Here is a 20364-nt window from a genome sequence, read left to right on the forward strand (position 1 = left end):
CTGTGGGTGACAGTATCAGGTGAGGTTACAATTAGGGAAAGGGAGATACCTAGTCAGTTGTACAACTGAATGCCTTCAACTGAAATGTGTCTTCCCCATTTAACCCAACCCCTCTGAATCAGACAGCTGGAGTCATGTGTGATGTAATGAGGCACACGCATGCACACACACACACACACAAGCCCATACACTGCAGTGCAACATGGACAAGTGCCATGGACAAGGACAAACAGGATGCCTCTGAAGCCAAAAAGGACCAGGAGCCTCCATTACTGCCAAATAATGGATGATTAAAGAGTGAGAGCAAAGGGAAGGAGATGGGGAGCAAGACTAGAACAGGAAGGGAAAGTACTCCCTGTATATTAGCTTCATCCTTCTGGATTTTATTTCTCCTGTTACTATTTCTATCATTTTTCTTTCACTCCGCATCGCTGGAAGGGCTCGTGAGCAAGCATTTCACGGTCAAGTCTACTCCCGCTGTATTTGACACGTGTGACAAATAACATTTCATTTGAAAGAGAGAATGAGGCCTTTTGCCAGGCCGTCATTGTAAATAAGAATTTGTTCTTAACTGACTTGCATAGTTAAATAAAAGGTTAAATCAATAAATAAAAAATTATAAATGAGTAGGTGTGATAGTGAATGAGGAAATAACAAGAAAAAGCATGAGAGGAAGAGAATGACGAGTGAGAAAAGGCATGATTAAAAGACCGACATCGCGCAGAGACAGACAGGTGATCAGTGTTCTTAATCACCAGGCAATTCAATTAAGTGCTGACGGGTGAGGGTTTATGGTGCAGTCAGGTGTGACCATCACTCTGGCCTGGCTGAGGTGAATGACTCCTCACACAGGAGAGAGGGAGGAGGAGTAGAGATAAGGGGAAGGAGAGGAGAAAGGAAGAGTAGAGGACAGACACACTGATGATCTGGTCACTGTGATTCAGCAGTATAATAGAAATGGACCGATGTGGTGGTAGCTGGGCTAGGAGCTCATAAAGCAGATAAATCAGGATCTTTTGTTTTCATGATGACATTCATTCAAGTACATCTCACCCCCACTGAGCCCAGGCTGCTAATACAGCATGATGAAAACACGTTCCAGTCAATAAATCCCATTCAGGGGCTTGGTGAACACACACAGCAACCATACACACCCTACCGCAGTCGATCGCAATCAACCGGTTGATCTCCAAGGCATTTCTAGTCGCCAAACATCTGTAAAAAACCCAACGATAAAGCCTTGAGTTCCACTCAAAAAATAATAATTATCGCGCAGTTGGCGGTAGGGTGCACCAGATTCAGTCCTGCGTGTTCTGATTTTTGAACCATTTCATGTGTCTGAAGGTACAAACTCTGCCTTCCCGGCGGGCCCGGAGAACAAATCAAGTGCACTACTGTTCTCTCCCACCGCTGAGACTGACCATCAGATACAGGCACTATCAGCCCAGTAAAATAAAAAATAAAAGGCAAATGATTTGAATATATGCTCACTCAGCTGTGCCTCATAAGTAATACGACTGATCGATTGCCAGTGTGATCAAATAGCCTACCAAAAAATGGTCAGGACAATAATGCATTGGCAGGGCAATTCAAGCAAAGCCAATATGCGGTGATAATGTATTGGGCCTATAGCCTGCTCCACAAACCTCATTGCTACAGTAATGTTTTTAATAGCTTCATGTGGCATAGGATTACATTTTTTAAGTCATGTTTAAAAAAAATCTAAGCGGAGGATCTCGGTTTGTATTTTGATTCAGAAAGTGATCTTGACTCAGAAACGGTTGGTGACCACTACCATACCACATACATCAGTAGAATGAGTTATTGAGATGGAATGGTATTTTTCAGACATACAAGACAGTTCTATACATTTATGGAAGGGAAAGCATATTACACTACTGGAACAATCAATACTACACAGGCAGGCAGGTGGAGTTGTTATCATATGGCTCCGGCTAGAGACTCTCCCCTCAGCTATAACCACAAGACCGCAACACAGAAGCACATGTGTCAATCACAACGCTGACACACACACACAGGAGAGCAACACTTCAGAGGGGATGGGGTTGGATTGGCAACCTGCCAGCGTTTGTGTGGAAATACACACACACACACCCTACATAGTGACACACACACACACACCAACTGGAGACATGAGGAAATGTATTTGTGGATAGGATGATATTTTCAGGTTGACTGAGTGTGAAAATTTGATGATGGCTTTGAGAAGGAGAGCCGAGGAGATGCAGGGGAAGACTGACGAGGAGAAAGGAGAGGAGAGCCGAGGAGATAGAATGCCCCAGAGTCTGCTCACGATCCTCTTCATTAAATCACACACTTAACAAGACCGCAGTAGTGAGATCCAGACAGCTAATGCTGGTTTAATCAAATCCCCATTAGAAACCCCCATGGTGAGACATCACATCAGCTGTAATAGCTAGTAGAGGTCGGATATACTGACTCGCAGGGTCTACTACATCCTCCCTGCATTATAAACTCACATTTTATTGGCAATTCCATTTCATCTCCATATGATGTCTATCATTTTAAATTGATGGTCTAAAAAAAAATTTAAACACTGCAGTTCCGTTTCCCTACATTAGATAGTGGCATAGTGGCACTACAGACATGTTGCTGTACAGAGCAGTTGATACATTCACTGAAAAACAACCACAACAAACATTGCGCCGTCCTACTTCCTAACACCTCCCTTGACATCCTAACAAATGCAAACAAATAAATAATGAATAAAGGTAACGCAAAAGTATGCAACCAACTCAAAAGACTGCTCATACAAAAACATCCAAAGTAAGGAAGCAGCGCTCACACTAATACTGTAAAACACACCAAATGAACAGCCATTCCATCCACACCACAACTGAGCTGAACTACCATCTGTCATACATCAGCCCTGCTCTCTCTCTAACACACACACGCCTCAGCAGGCGTTCTGCTTTATCGACTAACCACGCCACAACTTTAACCACACACAGACACACAGAGACTCCATGCTTCCTCCCAGCAGAGGTCTCCGCTCGAAGGCAGAGGAATATGCAAAGCAGATGTCACATTGCCTGCTTCTAAAAATAACATTGGGCCATAGAGGCAGAACTGAAGTGAGGAATCACATGCTCGGGAGTGACGCACCAGGCCAGCGCAGCACCACCGGCCATGCAACTGCAAGGGGGATGCTGTAGGGTGGAAGGACCAGACATAGTTAGCATTTCATAAATAGTAAATCAATACAGACCTGACACATCCAATTTAAATCTCTTTTTGGGATAACCAATCATGAAATAAGAGGAAGACGATTCTTGACCTGCTAACAGTTTTGCTGCTCCTAAAAAGAGAATGTCCCAACACCTGCACCCTGAAATCGAGCTTTAAGCTTAAGGTTTTTTATTGAGTGGAAATGCCAAATATCCTGAGTGGAATTAACCATGTGCGAGTTCCTCTCCATTCAAGTGTTTATTCAGTCGTCAACTCATTTCCTGAAAATGAGTAACCAGAATCCCCTAAGAGGATTTTGTTTTCTTCGATAAACAGGAAATAGTGCATCTTTCCTGCTAAGACAATTGTCTCATGGTGTGTGTGTGTGTGTGTGTGTGTGTGTGTCTGTTCACATGGCCCAATGCCTGATTTCGACAAAAGCTGCAAGGGCACATGGGTCACCCTGCAATCAGCGCAACGGTGAAATTAACCAGAGGCAGCAGGCTAGGTATCCTCACTCCCTCAGCCATATTATGGAGGGAACACACCTCAGAAAGGAGGGGAACAATGTGTGCATGTGTTTGTGTGGGAGAGAAAGTGATAGGCTAATGAGAGAGAATGAATGAGCAAGAATGTGTGTGTGTGTGTGTGTATGGGCTTTTGATCTGCTTCTAAGCTCAGCTGAAGTGTGAAATGTTGCTGATTTCTCATTAAAATCTCCATTATGAGAGTGGAGGGGAGTGGAGGTAAGTGTGTGTGGGAGGGAATGTGTGTGAGAGGGTTTGTGAGTAGGCCTACCTGTTGTGTGTGTGTGTGTGTGTAAGACAGACTATGAGACATTACTATTATGATGCATACGTGACTCCTAGTATGTATAATGATGCTTGTGTGTGTTGTTCCCCGTCTGCTGCAATCAGGCTCTGCCATTCTAAATGACTCAGATAAGGGGTGTGATTAGAGGGGTCCAAAAAGGTGTGTTTGTCTGTCCGCACCCGAGCGTCTGTTAGAATCAGCTTTCGTAGCCAACAACAAACCGTCGGGAAGGCAGTTGGCTGTGTGTGAACAACCAAAAAAAAACAGGAACCGGTCCAGAATAGACTGACTCCTACCGAAAATAAACTGTCAGCTCATGCAGGCAGGGAGGCAGGCCTGGGGCTCAGCATGTCCATGTCTAATCCCATTACACAGTGTGCCGGTTGCAGGCCAACGCTGAGACCGTTACAACACTAACACCAGGAGAGGAGAGGACCTGGTTGGGAAAAGTCCAAAATACATCAAAAGTAGCTGCATAAAACAGAGCTCACTGAATAGAGGGAGGATCTCCAAAAAGCCAATCAGTGATGTAGCCTAAACATTCAGCTGCTCCTGAGGAAATGGGCATGCATAAAATCCCCATATAACACCTCTATGTGCAGTGGAGCAGTGGGCTGCAGCTTTAGAGAAGATAAACACAGACATTCAGAGGAAACACTACTGGAAGAACAAGAGCTGTAATGTTTGGGTCAAGGGTCTGCTTAGTCCTGTGCTGTTATCGGTCATAGTGATACCTGTCCTCAGTGGAAGTTAGAGAAGGTTAAGGGTTCTATGGTGTTGGTACTACTGAGAGATGAGGGCTGAAGATGGTTCGGCTGACTACTGAGGCAGGGCTGGGAAGGACAAGGAAGGACATGGCAGGGCTTCATATAGCTTTCAAATGTTCGTCTCTGCAGGCCTGGGTCCTGCAGAGTCCTTAGCACCCTGACGAAAACACTTGAGGACATATGGATGGATATACAGGCAGGTATTAAATACCAAATGACTGACCTTAGTCTCTTTATCCCCGCTTCTCTCTGACACAGCCTTTAGCCTCAGCCAGAGAGTGAGAAGATGAAGCAGGGATCATCTTTCAAAGGATTGTAGCACCACAGAGCGCTGATACATCTTTAATGCGGCCGCATTGCAATCCCAGCACCATTAAGAGGCAGGAGCAGCTACTGCCCTGGCTGACAGAGCGGGAATACACGTGTTTCACACTACCATGAAGTCGAGCGACGGCTTGACTGAGTGGATCCAAGCAAGCATGAATGAGAGTAGTGAGAGCCAATTTAATTGTACACATTAAGCCTCCTCTGCTCCATTTTGAATGTCGGAATCCAAAGGGATTCATGACCCTCAGGACCCTGGGACATTGAGGGAGTTATTTTACGCTGGCCCAGTTTGAACCGGGCAAAAGCCTGTCATGTCATCAGGCGAAAGCGGGGAGGGAGGAGAGCCATTCTCAAATCAAACAGTAAGGCGTCCTTTTGTCAACAAGGCAGCATGGTGCATCACCCAGAAGCTCTTTTCCATAAAATACATTTAGAATTTTCAAACTAGTTCTCACTGGGAAGGCAGATAAAGCATATTTATCAAAAGCAATTCTCTTTTGCATGGGAAAACACAGAATCTTAAATTACTACACATCCTTAATTATGTCACTTTTGTTTTGAACTGACTTCGCAGTTGAACAGAGGGGCACCTGGCTCAGGCCCGGGGGACAGCCTGGTTCCAAATCGAATGCAATCATCGTTCAGCCGGTGCAAGACACACCTACACAGGCGTCCGGGCAAGGTTTAATCGAACCCCCTCATTGAGCAGTTAAGAGTGATGATATCAGCACCATCTCAGCAGGTCCAATGAAAGGGTGTGAACTACAAACTGAACCTCTTGATTTGTAAAGGTAATTTGATCAGTCATAACTGTGTGAATGATTGAGCGGATTTACAGAATGTACTGTTGATGATTCACAAAGACAATGACAACACATCTGGTCCTTATGACAACACCAGATACTTTATCTGACAATGTTAGTTCAGACAAGGGCTTCTTGTTATTTGCCAGGCCAGCATTCTTCAATGTTGTGGTCCATTCAATTCTGGTCTTCTCTGACAATTACATGACAAGTGACTAACCATGACGGCAACACAGTATAGATCATAACTAGCTACTTCCCAGTAGTAAAAAAAAAAAAGAAGCAGAGATGCAATAGTAACCCCTGCGTGGCATCAACGTCCAAACCTTCAATTCGAATACACTTTGTTTGCTTTAGACTCATTTAAAGTAACGTTATCCAAGTACAATACACTGGAAGATATCTGATGGGAAGGATGAGACAGTATGGAGATTTACAAACCTGGACCTTGTATCATCATCCGAACTCGTTTTGATCTAGCTACCGGAGCGCACGAGGGACTCGCACACACACTTGTGAAAGTGACTGCGAGCTCTCTTTTAGCTGTCAATCTAGTTATTACTTGGCAGTAGGTACAACAAGCTAGTTAAAATCAGATATCTGCGTATTTCGGATTCAATGGATCTCTGTATTTTCTTACCTTACAAGGAAACGGTAGAGTAGAGGCAACTTTTTCCATAGCCAAGTTCCTGATACTCGGGGTGAGAGGGCCTCGACAAGTTGGACAACAACTCAGCTTTTGACGACATTGGTTGCAAACTAGATGCCCGGCCTGGCATTGCAGAATCGGTGGCAGAACGTAGTCAAAACAAACCGGGCACTCAAACAAGGCTGTAAGTTCAGCAGATTGTCCAGGTAGTGCTGCTGAGGGCAAGGAAACAACAGCGGCAGGTAGAGCCGAGACAGACCCGGCCACAGCTCCTACTCCGGCGGCCGCGACTGCAGCTGCGGCGGCCGCAGCTCCTCCCGAACCTCCGTGCTTTCCTCCTCCTGCTTTCCCGGCACCGAGTCCTCCGCCCCCGCCGCCCGCAGAGGACGGGTGGCTCATAGCGATTAGTTCAGTTCTTTAGGATAAACCCAGCGCGAAGTTTGAAGCCCAGAACACTGTTTACGCACTCCTCGGCGTGGCAGACTCCGCTCCAAGAAATCTACAAGCCCCCGGGGACAGAACATGGCGGCCTGTGTTTGACAGAAAGCAAGTAGTCCATTGGAGAACATGGTTTGGACTGACAGCTTCTGCGCCAATTAGAAAGTGAGCCTGGGCGGTTATGTAACGTGCACTTTCTTCTGCACAGGCTTTGCTGACGCTTCCCAGATCTTACAACGCCTGGATAGGTATTTTATGTATCAGCTAACCACATATGTTATAGCAATCTGTCAGTCGCTGACAGTCGACGTGCCAAGCAACCAATGGTTGACGCATGCAACGTCTGAGCATGGGAACGCGACCGTAGTCATGGGGTAAAATGAACGTTGGGATCAGAGGTTTTGATAAACCATTGATCGTAAAAGAACCTGTCGTGTAAAACATTTAGAACGCTGCACAATTTACTGGACAGTTTGGAACTCCAAGTTATTCATGTGCAATATGATTGCTGTATCCTAGTAGCTGGGTAAGGTTTGACAGGACAGTCCAGTTTCTTACTGTTCATCTCAGGACTATAAAAAAAAAAGAGCACAAGCCTACTGCTTTGATATTCAAGTGTATATTCCCAATAAAATGATAATCAGATTAGGGAGCCAATAGACTGAAGTCTCCCTCTATTGGCTACTAACTGGAATACATCTAAACTATGCCCAAACAACTGGAAAACCCCTGTTGTATTCACTCACTTCTTGCTTTCTTCATTTTAAGTCCCATTATAAGTTATAATGGACTAGACTTGCTATTGGAGGTGGCAGATAGCCTAGCAGTTAAGAGTGTTGGGTCAATAACTGAAAGGTTGCTGGTTTAAATCCCTGAGCAGACTAAGTGAAACAAATCTGTCAATGTGCCCTTTTCAGCAAGGCACTTAACCCCAATTGCTCCTATAAGTCGTTCTTTATAAGAGTGTCTGCTAAATGACAAATTTCTTCTCTTGTCACAAATATCTTTTTTATTTGTATGTACAAAAATTTGTGGCAAACAGGCATAACAGTTACTCATTTTACACAATGTGATAGGAGAATTGTAAACTGGCTGGCTAACCTCAAAACTACCTTCTACAATATTTACAGCACACGCTTGCTTTCATCTAGCCGACTCCTCCCTGCTTTATCTACTTATCCATGAGGTCATAATGCATCATAGTCATCGTCTTCGTGCTTCCTTTTCAGCGATTCACTGGCCAAGTTCTGTGACACCATGTTGGTGGTGATGAGGATGTTCTTAGAGCCGATCAGGGAGGGATTGATTAGGACGTTTTGAACCGTTGGGGTGGATGGTGTGGCTGTCGGAAAACAAGACAAAAATCATGATTTATTATTAACATTTTGAATTCACATTTTATTCACTGAATAAATGCTAAGACAATCCCCACAAACTACTGAATTGAAGCTTCAGAGACCTGAATTACTCTAATGATGTACAGTGCATTCAGAAAGTATTCATACCCATTGAAGTATTCCAAGGGTCGGAAACTTTCCGGAAATTTTCCATGTGAAGTTAAGCCCGGGAATTTGGGGAATTTTGCTTCAATTCATCCTAAAAAGTTAGCTTATAACAGTGAACCTTTTTTGTGGGATTCACATGGAAATTCTAGGTCTTGTGGCATATTTTGGTTAAACTATCCCCAATTCAATGGAATTGCAACCCTCGCATGCACAGTGCATTCTTCCATCACATGTACAGCTGATTCTGAAGATCTTGCACACTAATGAGATGCTATCGAGCCCACACTACTACACTGTCTGAGCCAAGGACTACATGCTTTCTGGTAAGTTGATTACAATACTGGGTGGGATGAATATATTTTATATGACATACATTATTTGTTAACTAGTAAATAGTAGCCTACAGCAAAGTGTGTTTAAATAATTTCTAACTTGTTAACAATTTCTGCTAGTTAGTTTTTGTTAACATGTGGGTTTTAGCTTGCTTGAGCCTGCTAAGTGAGGAGTGTTAATTCACCCGTTTCAATACATGTTTCATTTTAAAACATTTATCTTACAAAAGGAGTTGTTTAACTGCTTAACTATTTACTTGTACATGGAATTGTATTTGGGGATTTTTACTCATTTTTTTCTAATCTTTACAGGAAAATGCCATGGGCACTATCTGATTTGTGGAGACATTTCACTGCAGCTAATGTAGAAGGAAAAGCTTGTACATTTGCAAATACTGTGCCAAATCATATGTAAAGAATGCAACAAAGATGCAGAACCATCTGGCCAAGTGCATAAAGTTCCCTCAGCGCCCACAACAAGCAACCTCTGACAAAAGTTACTCTACTTCTATTCGAGGTGAAAATTATAAATCAGACACCGTATCGATAACAACAGCTCATGGTCCTCCTGGAATCAGAAGTTTTTGACTCAATGGAAGAACGTAGTCAGAGAAATGCTGATGAATGTCTTGCTCAAGCTGTGTATGCAACTGGTTCACCTCTGATGCTCACAGGCAATGTGTATTGGAAGAGATTTCTGAACGTTCTTCCCCCAGCATACACCCCTCCAACCAGACATGCTTTATCTACTCATTTTCTGGATGCAGAGTTCAAGTGAAGGTCCAACAAATCATAGAGAAAACCGACTGTATTGCAATCATCTCTGATGGGTGGTCGAATGGTCGTGGGCAAGGAATAATTAACTACATAATCTCCACCCCTCAACCAGTATTCTACAAGAGCACAGACACAAGGGACAACAGACACACCGGTCTCTACATTGCAGATGAGCTGAAGGCAGTCATCAATGATCTTGGACCACAGAAGGTATTTGCACTGGTGACAGACAATGCTGCGAACATGAAGGCTGCTTGGTCTAAAGTGGAGGAGTCCTACCCTGACATCACACCCATTGGCTGTGCTGCTCATGCATTGAATCTGCTCCTCAAGGACATCATGGCACTGAAAACAATAGATACACTCTACAAGAGAGCCAAGGAAATGGTTAGGTATGTGAAGGGTCATCAAGTTATAGCAGCAATCTACCTCACCAAGCAAAGTAAGAAGAATAAAAGCGCCACACTGTAGCTGCCCAGCAACACCCGTGGGGTTGGTGTTGTCATGTTTGACAGTCTCCTGGAGGGGAAGGAGTCTCTCCAAGAAATGTCCATATCGCAGTCTGCCGATATGGACAGCCCCATCAAGAGGATCCTCCTGGATTATGTATTTTGGGAGAGAGTGGTAACCAGCCTGAAACTCCTGAAACCTATAGCAGTAGCCATTGCACGGATTGAGGGAGACAATGCCATCCTGTCTGATGTTCAGACTCTGCTTGCAGATGTAAGAGAAGAAATCCATACTGCCCTGCCCACTTCACTGTTGCTCCAAGCAGAGGAAACTACAGTTCTGAAATGCATCAAAAAGCGTGAAGACTTCTGCCTGAACCCCATACACGCCACAGCGTACATGTTGGATCCCAAGTATGCTGGCAAGAGCATCCTGTCTGGTGCAGAGATCAACGAGGCCTGTGGTATCATCTCTACCGTGTCTCGCCACCTTGGCTTGGATGAGGGCAAGGTTCTTGGCAGTCTGCGAAGTACACTTCCAAGCAAGGGCTTTGGAATGGAAATGCAATATGGCAGTCGTGGCAACATATCTCATCAGCCACCTGGTGGAAGAGACTTTGTGGATCTGAGGCTATTTCCCTGTTGCCTCCATCATCCTCCAAATCTCACCAACATCAGCTGCCTCAGAGCGCAACTGGTCCTTGTTTGGGAACACACACACCAAAGCACGCAACAGGATGACCAAGGTTGAAAAATTGGTGGCCATCCGGGCAAATATTAGGCTTTTTGAGCCTGACAACGAGCCATCCTCAACAAGGTTGGAAAGTGACAGTGAAGATGAGGCCTCAGAGTCTGATGTTCAAGAGTTGGACATTGAGGTCATCCAGGGAGAAGACATGGAAGCCTGAGGGGAAGACAACCAAAGCTTTAGTTTCTAGACTATCATTTTACAGATGTATGTTGAAAACGTTTTTGGGAGATGCGATGGATCATTGGGGATCATTCAATATTCCCTTTCTTTTGTTGTTCAGTGAAATCATCCCATGTGAAGAGTCAACTCATTTAATTAAAGTGACATTTTTAACTAAATTGTTGTTGTTTTTTCTATTGGAAGGATTTAATCATTTGTAATTATGTTTACTTATGATAATGTAAAAGGTCTATGTTTCTGTCTCCATATGATATGGTAAATATATCCAATGGAAAAAACCATCTACATTTAAATGGTATTAATATTAATTCCCATGGAAAGTTTCCACCTCTGAATATTCCCCAAAATGTGCAACCCTAGTTACAGCCCAAATTCAAAATGGATTAAATAGATTATTAGTAACCCATCTACACACTATACCCCATCATGAAAAAGTCAAAACATGTTTCGAAATTTTAGCAAATGTAATGAAAATGAAATACAGAAATATCTAATTTACATAAGTATTCACACCCCTGAGTCAATAGATGTTAGAATCCCATTTAGTAGCGATTACAGCTTTGAGTCGTTCTAGAACTACAGGATTAAGATTGAATCCTACTACACCGGCTTTGACGCTCGTTGGATGTGGCAGGGCTTGGAAACTATTACGGACTACAAAATAAAACCCTGACACGAGCCTACCAGACGAGCTAAATGCCTTTTATGCTCGAGGCAAGCAACAATGAAGCATGCACGAGAGCACCATCTGTTCTGGATGACTGTGTGACAACGTTCTCAGTAGCCGATGTGAGAAAGACCTTTAAACAGGTCAACATTCACAAAGCCGCGGGGCCAGATGGATTACCAGGACGTATACTCAAAGCATGTGCAGACCAACTGGCAAGTGTCTTCACTGACATTTTCAACCTCTCCCTGACTAAGTCTGTAATACCTACATGTTTCAAGACGACCACAATAGTCCCTGTGCCCAAGGAAGCGAAGGAAACCTGCCTAAATTATTACTGCCACCTGGCACTCACGTCGGTAACCATGAAGTGCTTTGAAAGGCTGGTCATGGCTCACAACAGCATCATCCCGGATACCCTAGACCCACTCCAATTCGCATACCGCCCCAACACATCCACAGATGATGCAATCACACTCCAAACTGCCTTTTCCCACCTGGACAAAAGGAACACCTATGTGAGAATGCTGTTCAGTGACTACAGCTAAGCGTTCAACACTATAGTGCCCACGAAGCTCATCACTAAGCTAAGGACCCTGGGACTAAACACGGGCCACCCCCAGGTGGTAAGGCAACAACACGTCTGCCACCCTGATCCTCAACACTGGGGCCCCTCAGGGGTGTGTACTTTGTCCCCTCCTGTACTCCCTGTTTACCCACGACTGCGTGGTCAAACACGACTCTAACACCATCATTAAGTTAGCTGACGACAGTGGTAGGCCTGATCACCAACAACAATGAGATGGCCTATAGGGAGAAAGTCAGAGAACAACAACCTCTCCCTCAATGTGAGCAAGACAAAGGAGCTGATCGTGGACTACAGGAAAAGGCGGGCCAAACAGGCCCCCATTAACATCAACAGGGATGTAGTGGAGAGGTTCGAGAGTTTCAAGTTCCCTGTTGTCCACATCACCAACGATCTAACATGGTCCAAACACACCAAGACAGTCGTGAAGAGGGCACAACAAAACCCATTCCTCCTCAGGAGACAGATTTTTTTTTTGCATGGGTCCCCATCTCCTCAAAAGGTTCTACAGCTGCACCATCAAGAGCATCCTGACCGGTTGCATCACCGCCTGGTATGGCAACTGTTCAACATCTGACCGTAAGGAGCTACAAAGGGTAGTGCGCACAGCCCAGTACATCATTGGGGCTAAGCTTCCTGCAATCCAGGACCTATGTAAATAGGCGGTGTCAGAGGAACGCCCATCCAGTCATAGACTCTTCTCTCTGCTAACGCACAGCAAGCGGTTTCAGAGCACCAAATCTAAGACCAAAAGGCTCCTCAACAGCTTCTACCCCCAAGCCATAAGACTGCTGAACAATTAATTCAATGGCCACCGGACTATTACATTGACCCCCCCATTTGTTTTGTACACTGCTGCTACTCGCTGTTTACCATCTATGCATAGTCACTTTACCCCTACCTACATGTACAAATTACCTCAACTAACCTGTACCCCCACACACTGACTCGGTACCGGTACCCCTGTATATAGCCTCGTTATTGCTGTGTTACTTTTTATAATTTATTTGGTAAATATAGGACTTCTAAGTAAGCATTTCATGGTAAGGCTACACTTGTTGTATTCGACACATGTGAAAATAAAGTTTGAACTTTGCACACCTGGATTGTACAATATTTGCAAATCATATTTTTTTATTAATCTCTGTGAAGTCGGATGTTGGTCAGCCAGTCTTGCCAGAGATTTTCAAGCCAATTTCAATCAAAACTAACTGGGCAACTCATGAACATTCAATGTCATCTTGGTAAGCAACTCCAGTGTAGATTTGGCCTTGTGTTTTAGGTTACTGTCCTGCTGAAAGGTGAATGTCTCCCAGTGTCTGTTGGAAAGCAGACCAGGTTCTCAGTTTCTTTTTATACAAAAAAAAAAATAACTACCTAGTGTTTGCAAAAGACAAATCTTTGCCACATTTTTTTGCAGTTTTACTTTAGTGCCTTATTGCAAACAGGATGCAAGTTGTGTAATATTTTTATTCTGTACAGGCTTCCTTATTTTCACACTGTAGTTACTCCACAATACTAACGTAAATGACAATGTCGATCCATCATCAGTTCTCCTATCACAGCCATTAAACCCTCTATCTGTTTTAAAGTCACCATTGGCCTCACAGTGAAATCCCTGAACGGTTTCCTTCCTCTTCGGCAACAGAGTTAGGAAGGACAACTGTATCTTTGTAGTCGCTCTGGATAAGAGCGTCTGCTAAATGACTTAAATGTAAATGTAGTGACTGGGTGTATTGATACACCATCCAAAGTGTAATTAATAACTTTGGTCAAAAGGGATATTCAATGTCTGCTTTTTAAAATTGTTAACCAATCGACCAATAGGTGCCCTTCTTTGGAAGGCATTGGAAAATCTCCCTGGTCTTTGTGGTTGAATCGGTGTTTGAAATTCACTGTTCGACTGAAGGACCTTACAGATAATTGTATGTGTGGGGTAAAGCGATGAGGTAGTCATTCAAAAATCAGTCCATGCAACTTATGACTTGTTAAGCAAATTTGCACTCCTGAACTTCAGGCTTGCCATAACAATGGGGTTGAATACTTATTGACATTTCAGCTTTTCATTTTTAATCAATTTGTAAAAATGTCTAAACACATAATTCCATTTGCACATTATGGTGTATTGTGTGTGGGCCAGTGACACTATCTCTAATTTCAGGCTGTAACAACATGTGGAAAAAGTCTTAGGGGTGTGGATACTTTCTTTAGGCACTGTAAATACACTGAACAAACATGTAAAATGCAACATTTAAAAAGTGTTAGTCCCATGTTTAATGAGCTCAAATAATAGATCCCAGAAATTTCCCATACGCACATTTGGTGCACAAATTTGTTAAAATCCCTGTTAGTGAGCATTTCTCCTTTGCCAAGATAATCCACTTGACAGGTGTGGCATATCAAGAAGCCGATTAAACAGCATGATCATTACACAGGTGCACCTTGTGCTGGGGACAATAAAAGGCCACTAAAATGTGCAGCGGTGTCACAACAATGCCACAGATGTCTCAAATTGAGGGAGCGTGCAATTGGCATGCTGACTGCAGGAATATCCACCAGAGCTGTTGCCAGAGAATTTAATGTTCATTTCTCTACCATAAGCCACCTCCAACATAATTTTAGAGAATTTGGCAGTACGTCCAACCAATGTCACAACCGCAGACCACACGTAACCAAGCCAGCCCAGGACCTCCACATCCGGCTTCTTCACCTGCGGGATCGTCTGAGACCAGCCACCCGGACAGTTGATGAAATTGTGGGTTTGCACAACTGAAAAATGTCAGCACAAACTGTCAGAAATCGTCTCAGGGAAGCTCACTTGCGTGATCTGTGTCCTCACTAGGGTCTTGACCTGACTGCACTTTGGCATCATAACCGACTTCAGTGGGCAAATGCTCACCTTCAATGGCCACTGGTACGCTGGAAAAGTGTACTCTTCATGGATGAATCCCGGTTTCACATGTACCGGGCAGATGGCAGACAGAGTGTATGATGCCATGTGAGCGAGCGGTTTGCTGATGTCAACGTTGTGAACAGGGTGCCAGTGGGGTTATGGTGTGGCCAGGCATAAGCTACGGACAATGAACACCGTTGCATTTTATCAATGGAAATTTGAATGCACAGACATACTGTGACGAGATCCTGAGGCCCATTGTCGTGCCATTCATCCAACGCCATCACCTCATGTTTCAGCATGACCTGTACACAATTCCTGGAAGCTGAAAATATCACAGTTCTTCCATGGCCTGTATACTCACCAGACATGTATCCATTGAGCATGTTTGGGATGCTCTGGATCGACAGCATGTTCCAGTTCGCGCCAATATCCACAAACTTCGCATAGCCATTAAAGAGAAGTGGGCCAAAATTCCACAGGCCACAATCAGCCTAATCAACTCTATGCGAAGGAGATGTGTCACACTGCATGAGGCAAATGGTGGTCACACCAGATACTGACTGGTTTTCTGATCCACGCCCCTACTTAAGTTATCTGTATTCTCAGTATTGTGAAATCCATAGATTTGGGCCTAATGATTTTATTTCAATTAACCGATTTCCTTATATAAACTAACTCAGTAAAATCATAAATTGTTGCACTGATATTTTTGTTCAGTGTACATAGTATAAACTTAATAGGACTACAGTAGACTCATTCACCAGCCGTCTGAAACAAGTTAGCAGTGTGAAATGAAGGATAGTCTCTTACAGGACTTGGAGGCTGCAGTCTGTGAGGATGGGATCTGAACGGTGAAGCGTTGCCCCGACAGAGACATTGGCGTCCCCACTTTGGTAGTGACTGACTGAACTGAGGGAGTGCCTGGAAACATGCAAGAAGAAAGGAGTCAATGTTTTTGTAATGAAACAGAAAATACATCAGATATGGTAGCAACAGGGCTGCACACCAAAAGGCCAACCCAAATCCCAATGTCAAATGTACGTGCTTGGGACAATGTGTTAGAAAAATATGTAACACAATGAAGAGATATTACTGAAAAGTTCATGCACTAAAGGGTCCCTCACCAAAGGTAGGTGTGCTGGACCTGCTGGATACAGCTCCTACACTGAGACGAGGCACTGTTATTCTCCCCGCGGATGAGGACATCTGCACAGGAGAGGAACAATCAGAAAGATTCACAAAATAGAACAGAATGGAATAGAACACAATAAAGATGAATTGCGAGTGCAGAGCAGATAATGAGGTTACCTTTTTCTGTATGGATTTGAGCCTGTAGTTAGGAGCAGTCAGACAGTAACGGTCTGGGGGCAGGCGGGGCCCAGTGTATGGCTTAATCAAAGGCAGAGGGGTCTGGTTCTTCTGCCTAGCTACCTCCAGCAGGAACTACACAAAGTCAACATAGTCAGGAGTTAGTCTTGATCATTTATGAACACCTGAATAGGCAAATAATGATGTCGGTCTTGGCACTGCTACTCAATCTTACATCTCGTGGTGGTGGGGAGGTGAAGGACTGGTCCATGCGACTCTGGATCGCCAGTCTTATGTCGTCAGCATCCACATTGTTCTTCTTGGCATGTGTTGCATAGATTTTGGCATCCTCGATAATGGTTGTCACATATCCTGTAAAATCAAATTACTTTATTTTCTTGTAGTGCTCAGTGATCAACCAACATTTTGGTTATTTTGGGGTTTTAAAAATGTATTGACCGACGTCTGTTAAATTATTTAAATTCCATTTCGTTCTTAAAAATTTTTTGTGAGCGCAACGTGCAGTTTTTCTAGAGATGAATCAGGTCAAGTCCGATCTGTGCGATGTAGTACAGTTGTAATTTCCAACAGGCCAATATTATAAATATTTTAGCCCAGAAATCGTGGTAATGAACTACAATGACCATAATCCATTGCGCGCCTACTTGTCTGAGACGGAGAGAGGAGACAGAAAAACGAGTGATCGAGATGGATAGAGCACTTGCTTCGTCAAGCATCTTCTCTACCTGAAAAAAACATTATATAAGAATAATAGTTGGTATCCAGCAGTCATAAAAATATGCCTTATTTACTTACTTTGAAAAACTACTAAAATAGTGATTTCGTCAGACAGCAGCTCTATAGAGATATGAAATAATAAAGTAATCAAATAGGCCTAAAACACATTAAATACACAACTGAAATATTTTTTTAAAGTAAACTAATGTGAATAAATGATGGTTAATAAGTGATAAGCAGTAATGGGCAATTACTACCATCATGAGACTTTTATTAATTGTTTTATTCTGTGTCATTACAGCATTCAACCCACATAATACATTTAGTGTGTAAAAATATTGACACCGAAACGACCACAAAAAGCACTAATCCATCAGCACTATTGTTTTGGTACATTAACGTTTGTCTTGTACATTAGCTGCTAATATGCAATATTGCACACAGAGCATAACTAACAAAGGAGAGTTGAATGTATACTTACTGTAGGTAAACTCCAGCATTTGATTAATCACTCTGGGCTCATACTCTGTTATCCCCATGTCTTTGAGGATTTGAATCATAACCTTTGCAAAGGAAGAATTAGAGGATAAGAAGCTAGAAAAGCAGTATACTGTGTCATCAACTCATCAATCCAGACATTAGCTTTGAAGTCCCTATGGCAATTCCGACAGCTGACAGGATTTTTATATTTAAGTATGTGTTGGTTTTAATTGACTTTTTATTCTTATGTGTTCTTAATGTGTTACATTGTGTATATTTATCTATACTTACCTGTTTTATGTGCTTGTTTGTGTATTGTGCAGGGCTCATTTGTAAAAGAGACTTTAGTTTCAATATGACTTCCTTGTTGAAATAAAGGTAAATAAACTGCACTAGCTAGATAGCTAGCTACAACAATAAAAATTAAGTCAGCTGCTGACGTTAGTTTGTCCTGATAACTAACAGGCTAACGTTAACTAGCTACTATAGCTAGTTACTCTTCCCAATACAATAGTCAAGTAGATGCATTATGTAAATACATCCAAATAGAATGACATGGAGTTATATTTCTGAACAGCACCCTACATAAATGCAGTTTGAAAAAGAAAGCCTTATGTTCTAGTTCTAACGTTATCTAGCTAAAAGATAAATAACTGTCTAGCTACCTAGCTCGCAAGCTACCATAACTTAGCTAACATTAGTTAACTTACCTAATGTTAGCCACCTAGCTAACGTTAGCTAGCGAGATAATGAGCTGAAAATCCTGCAAAAATCGACTTAAAAACTTCAGACAAAGCCACAATAGATATTTACCTAAACACTCATCATTACTGTGAATGATTGAGACTATGACATTTCACAAATTGTAACTAGGTGGTTTACTCCTACCTGTGCATCTTTAGGAACAGTTTTCGGAGAAGCCATTTTCACGTTTGTTCCTTTCCCGCGCCTCCACTTCCGCACTAAAATCTAGGTTGAAGATGGGATAATAATAATAATAATAATAATAATAATAATAATAATAATAATATTCTTCTGTATTATGCCGGTCCGGAAACAGATGTTATGGGTGCAAGACGCCACCTATTGTATCAACCTACTATTCTGCAGTATGATTTTATTACACTTTGCGAGAAAAAAAATCCCTACCAATTTACCCTACAGCCATTAAAACCTCTCCATTATTCCACTAATTTGGCTCTATCTGATGCTACACCAGGCCAGCAGCCTGAGAGGATGTTCAATACACCTTGTAACTCTTCTGCAGTAAAATCTCGTATACCCAAGTACTTCTCTGCAGCTGCCACCACAATATCTATCCTCTGTGATTTACATTCCCTTCCTGAGGTACAGTTGACAACCATGGCCATGAATGTAAAAAAATATATATTCTTATTGAATCACACGTAATTCCTATCACTTTCTATTGGCCTTGGCCTACTCACAGGGATCCTTTTTGGACCCATCTTCCTATACTACTCAATTCAAGAGCCTTTATTGGCATGGGAAACATATGTTAACATTGCCAAAGCAAGTGAAGTAGATAATATACAAAAGTGAAATTAACAATAAAAATGAACAGTAAACATTACACTTACAGAAGTTCCAAAAGGATAAAGACATTACAAATGCCATACTATGTATATATACCGTGTTGTAACGATGTGCAAATGGTTAAAGTACAAAAGGGAAAATAAATAAACATAAATATGGGTTGTATTTACAATGGTGTTTGATCTTCACAGGTTGCCCTTTTCTTGTGGCAACAGGTCACAAATCTTGCTGCTGTGATGGCACACTGTGGTATTTCACCCAGTAGATATGGGAGTTTATCAAAATCGGGTTTGTTTTCGAATTCTTTGTGGCTCTGTGTAATCTGAGGGAAATATGTGTCTCTAATATGGTCGTACATTTGGCATTAGTTTAGGAAATGCATCTCAGTTTCCACCTCATTTTGTGGGCAGTGTGCACATAGCCTGTCTCTCTTGAGAGCCAGATCTGCCTACGGCGGCTTTTCTCAATAGCAAGGCTATGCTCACTGAGTCTGTACATAGTCAAAGCTTTCCTTAACACCTTCTGCAATACTCTGATCATGTCAACCTCAGCCTGCCTTTCTCTCACCGGACACCTCTGATCTCCAGCACCATGGGTACCCCTACAGTTTACACACGCAACTTTTCCACTGATACTACACATTCCTTTGTATCATGTCCTCCTGCACGCTTCTCACATCTAGGAATCTCCCTCCCACACATTGCTGCCACATGACCATATGCTTGACACCTAAAACACCATAATGGGTTCGGGACAAAAGCTCTCATGGGAAAACTGACACATTCTAACTTGACTTCATCTATCAAAGACTCTGCATCAAAACTCAGTAGTACAGACAGTGTCTTATCTGATTCACCAAGCTCTTCAGCAGGTCTGTGTCGCACCAAACGACGGGTGTCACAGACACCGGGAATCTTCAACTTCAGTTGACCATCCTCAACACTTAAAGCCACTCCAGTTATCACTCCATTCAACAGCACCCTGCTCCAGAGAGGAAAGCAAGTCACAGTTCTTGTCCCCAGTCACGTGGTCGAAGCACACGCTCCCTCTGGATGACAGAAACACAAAAAATCAACACAACTCCACTTGGAGTTACTTTTACCGACCCAACATTCCCCAACCTCTTCTCCACCC

At 42.9% G+C, this 20364-nt stretch overlaps 2 protein-coding genes across 3 annotated transcripts in view; both read right to left on the reverse strand.

Moving 5' to 3' along the window:
* Nucleotides 1–7110, reverse strand: part of LOC120045156 (E3 ubiquitin-protein ligase Siah2) — a 29576-nt gene extending 22466 nt beyond the window's left edge. The window contains exon 1 of the mRNA XM_038990084.1: nucleotides 6561–7110. Coding sequence (XP_038846012.1) covers nucleotides 6561–6968 — 408 coding nt within the window. The 5' untranslated portion in view covers nucleotides 6969–7110. The remainder of the gene's footprint in view (nucleotides 1–6560) is intronic.
* An 894-nt stretch (nucleotides 7111–8004) lies between these two features.
* Nucleotides 8005–18659, reverse strand: LOC120044301 (transcription initiation factor TFIID subunit 9-like). 2 transcript variants are annotated; one of them, XM_038988913.1, is made up of 7 exons: nucleotides 18565–18659; nucleotides 17678–17759; nucleotides 16694–16830; nucleotides 16459–16593; nucleotides 16275–16356; nucleotides 15961–16071; nucleotides 8005–8349 (listed from the first exon to the last, which is right to left on the reverse strand). In XM_038988913.1, the coding sequence occupies exons 1-7, from the start codon at nucleotides 18598–18600 to the stop codon at nucleotides 8195–8197; spliced, it is 738 nt and encodes a 245-aa protein (XP_038844841.1). In that variant the 5' UTR covers nucleotides 18601–18659; the 3' UTR covers nucleotides 8005–8194. The 2 variants fall into 2 exon arrangements, with proteins under 2 accessions (XP_038844841.1, XP_038844842.1); XM_038988914.1 differs by lacking the exon at nucleotides 18565–18659 and adding an exon at nucleotides 18387–18468.
* Between the last annotated feature and the right edge of the window lie 1705 nt (nucleotides 18660–20364).

This window comes from Salvelinus namaycush, chromosome 3 (genome assembly GCF_016432855.1).
Source record: "Salvelinus namaycush isolate Seneca chromosome 3, SaNama_1.0, whole genome shotgun sequence".
NCBI lineage: Eukaryota > Metazoa > Chordata > Actinopteri > Salmoniformes > Salmonidae > Salvelinus > Salvelinus namaycush.